General features: G+C 50.0%; 1 protein-coding gene across 1 annotated transcript in view; it reads right to left on the reverse strand.

The window, feature by feature from the left end:
* Nucleotides 1–1,641, reverse strand: part of LOC308440451 (uncharacterized protein) — a gene marked incomplete at its 5' end in the record, with an annotated part of 109,286 nt that extends 107,645 nt beyond the window's left edge. Inside the window, 2 exons of the mRNA XM_080942559.1 lie at nucleotides 1,203–1,318; nucleotides 1,550–1,641. Coding sequence (XP_080798685.1) covers nucleotides 1,203–1,318; nucleotides 1,550–1,641 — 208 coding nt within the window. The remainder of the gene's footprint in view (nucleotides 1–1,202; nucleotides 1,319–1,549) is intronic.
* Nucleotides 1,642–3,739: the final 2,098 nt, after the last annotated feature.

Raw genomic sequence — 3,739 nt, forward strand, 5'->3', positions numbered from 1 at the left:
GTCTAGAGCCCCTTGATTCTGCTGGGCCGGAGCTCATGAGCCCCAGAACCCAGGCAATAAGACTGCAAATGTGACCCACTGTACCCGGACTTTTAAAATGTGGATTCTGCCGGCTGAACCTGGGTCCTCACGTCTGCTTGGCAAACATTTTTCTGTCTGAGGCATCTGCCCAGCCTTAGAGCAGTTAACAAGCGTAGCAAAGGCCACATTCAGACTTCAGCAGTCTTGAGCCACTGAGAGGCAAAGCAGGGAAAGGTAAGTACACTGTAGCTGTCCTCAGACACACCAGAAGACGGCATCAGGTCTCATTACAGATGGTTGTGAGCCACTGTGTGGTTGCTGGGATTTGAACTCAGGACCTCTGGAAGAGCAGTCAGTGCTCTTAACCACCGAGCCATCTCTCCAGCCCAGGGAAAGGTTCTTGCCACCAAGCCTGAATCCCTGAGACCCACAGGTGGATGGAAAGAGCTGACTCTCTGAAGTCGTTCTCTGACCTCTACACACACATCGTGGTACAGGAACATGCATGCACCATCCCAACACACACTCATGCATGCACGCACACATGTGCACATCCATGCATTCTCACACACAGACATATGCACGCACATACATGCACGCATGCATGCACACACAGTTGCCAGGCTAACTCCTCCTGTACTACCTTGATAATCATGGAGTAGGACCAGGCTGTTGGCTCTGTCTTAGTGGCCACCAACCAGGGTGAGGAAGACTTGTTGTGGGTAAGGAGGAATTGCTGGAGAGGAGAGGTGTGAGGAACAGAGATGTCTGTAATTTTCCAAGCCTGTCTTCAGACTGATAGAGAACATGTCATAGTTCAATGTCACCACATCACTGCCACACCAGGTTCCCAGGATGCTTCTCTTTCTCACCAATTTGTAACCAGCGTATGCTCCACCCCCAAAGATAAATGGGGACAGAGAGCCAAAGATGGTTATTTACCTGGGAACTCCAAGGTAGAAGAGTGTGGTTGGGGGCTGGGGTGGCCTGCCTTGCTAGTGTGTGGGTGGCTTGGCTCTCCTCCCCCTGGTTGGGAACACAGACAAGGTCCTATGGGACAGTTCCTCACCCCACCCTGCAGCTCTGCCATCCCCTACATAACCCTTGCTCTGGCTCTGCCCCAATGGCCTGAGACTCTCGGTCAGAGGTGTGACTCGGTGTCCCTGGGACATGCAACTCACCTTCGCAGGCGGCCATACAGGATGCTGCCCCTTGTCCAGCCAGTGAGTTTTCAGTTTCTGAAAGCACAACCAGATAGAACCAGATAGAACCAGATGGAACCAGCACAAGATGAAAACTAGGGGGTGGGAACAAGGGACACTCTCCCCCTCCTACAGGTCCAAAGGTTTGCTTTACTCCTTGGCCCACCTGCCCTTCCCCAGTTTGAACACCAGTATCAATGCCCCGATGGCTCAAGCTGTGTGTCTTTACTTTTTCTCTTACCACAACCCCAAGTCTGATGCATGAGTTTGGCCAATCCATCAGCTAGTATGAGTCTCTCCCTTCCTCCTTCCCTCTCTACACCCACCTGTCCAGCCATCCAGCCATCTTTATCTCCATCATCTCCATCATCCCTATCTCCATCATCCCCATCCCTAACATCTCCATGGCTATGGCCATGGTTTAAAGTACAGCTATAACTTCTCCTACCTAGACACCAGGAAAGCCCCCAACTATCCCAGGGCCTCAGTTTATCTTAAACACATAAATCAGGCCAGGTGGGGGCAGCACATGCCTTTAATCCCAGCTGCAGGGGCTGGGCCTCCCACATCAATCATTCATCAAGAAAACTGGGCAGTGGTGGGCAGTGGTGGCAAACACTTGGGAGGCAGAGGCAGGTAGATCTCTGACTTTGAGACCAGCGTTGTCTACAGAGCAAAGTCCAGGACAGCCAGGGCTACGCAGAGAAACCCTGTCTCACAACACCAACCAACCAACAACACCAAAAAATAATGAATCAGCCTAGGGTGATGCACAGTGAGCAAAGCCAAGCGTGAAGACCTAAGTCTGGATCCCCGGCACCGACACAACGTGTCAGGCACTGTGGTGCACAACTGTACCAGAGGGAAGCAGGACTTCCCTGGGCTCGTGGCCAGCCAGTATAGCCTACTTAAGGCAAAAAACAGACAGACAGACAGACAGACAGGCAGATGGACTGTTCCTGGTGAATGACACCCTAGGCTGACCTCTGGCCTCAATTTATACCTGCACAGCACTCAAGAGAGAATGACTCTCTTCTTTCTCATTATAAAATCTCAACCACGGGGCTGGAGAGATGGCTCAATGGTTAAGAGCACTGAGTGCTCCTCCCGAGGTCCTGAGTTCAATTCCCCGTAGTGGCTCACAGCCATCTGTAATGGGATCTGATGCCCTCTTCTGGGTGTCTGAGGACAGCCACAGTGACTCACATACATTAAATAAATAACAAGTGTCAGTCACAAGCCAGCGCCTCTGCTTGCCCTTCTGGGCATGCTCAGTGCCTCACTCTCCGCCACACTGCTGCTTGCTCTGGGCTCGATGTCTTTACACAAGCTACTCTGTCTAAACACTGTTGCCCTGCTCTCTGAACTCCAGGATGCTTTAGGGCCCAGAAGAAATGTCTCTGCCCGGTTCCCCTCTGCCTACAAAAGGTCCTCTCCACCTCAGCACGTTCTCCTTAGCTAGTGTAAATTCTGTGTTTATTCTGACTTAGTTAATTTTGTAGCTCTTTGCTTATAAAAAGAACTCAGTACCCAGTAGAGAGTGGAAAGGTTGAATGAATGAATGAATAAAGAAATTCCAATCAAATTATATATTCCACCAATCCATCTTCCTGGCTCCCACCATCAGCCGCCATCACCTACTGACAGAGGTCTTGAGACTCCAGGGAGCTGTGCTGGGGCTCATGGCTACTCAGCAAAGAGCCAGGCTACAACACAACTGGGCTCATGCCACAGTTTTATCACCTCTGCTTTCAAAAAAAGCATGTGGGGGCCAGCAAGATGGCTTGGTGAATAAGAACCCTGGCTCCAAAGAAGCCCTGTCTCAAAAAAAAAAAAAAAAAAGAAAAGAAAAGAAAAGAAGAAAGAAAGAAAGAAAGAAAGAAAGAAAGAAAAGATTTTTTTGTTGGCGTTTTGAAGCACAGCCTAGGATGCAGCCCAGGCTGGCCTTGAGCCCTTCCGCCTTCTAAGTGCTGAAATTACAGATGTTCATCACCACATCTGGGGCTGTGTTTTCTTGGCTGGTTTTGTGGCTATGTATGCCAGGGGAGTGGGTTTGCTGAGGACAAAACCCAGGTCCTCTTGCCTGCCAGGCAAGCACTCTACTGGTGAGCTGTGCCCTGCCCCGTCCCTCCTAAAGGCATCATGACAGTGGCACAAAATGTAGCAGAATGTAACAGAGCACACAGTCACTCAGCTCTTCTTGGTGCACAAGCCCCGCCTCCTGCTGCACATGACTGACAGCATGCCCATGTTTCCCTGCCAAGCCAGCCTGGGAACACCTTGACCTTGCAGAAGGGGCACATGTTCTAAGAACCGTTTCCATTTCTCAGGCACTTAAAAAACAAACAAAGAAACCACAACCACACAGTCATTTCACAGAAAGTTTCAAAGAACAAAGTTCATTTGGTAACAAATCCATGAAAAGTACCCGAAAGGCTTCGCCTGGGTTCTTCGTCTTATTTACTTCACATTTTTATTCATGTGTGTGTGCATGTGTGCTTATGTGTATATGTATG

This window comes from Micromys minutus (genome assembly GCF_963924665.1).
Source record: "Micromys minutus genome assembly, chromosome: 31".
In the NCBI taxonomy this organism is placed as follows: domain Eukaryota; kingdom Metazoa; phylum Chordata; class Mammalia; order Rodentia; family Muridae; genus Micromys; species Micromys minutus.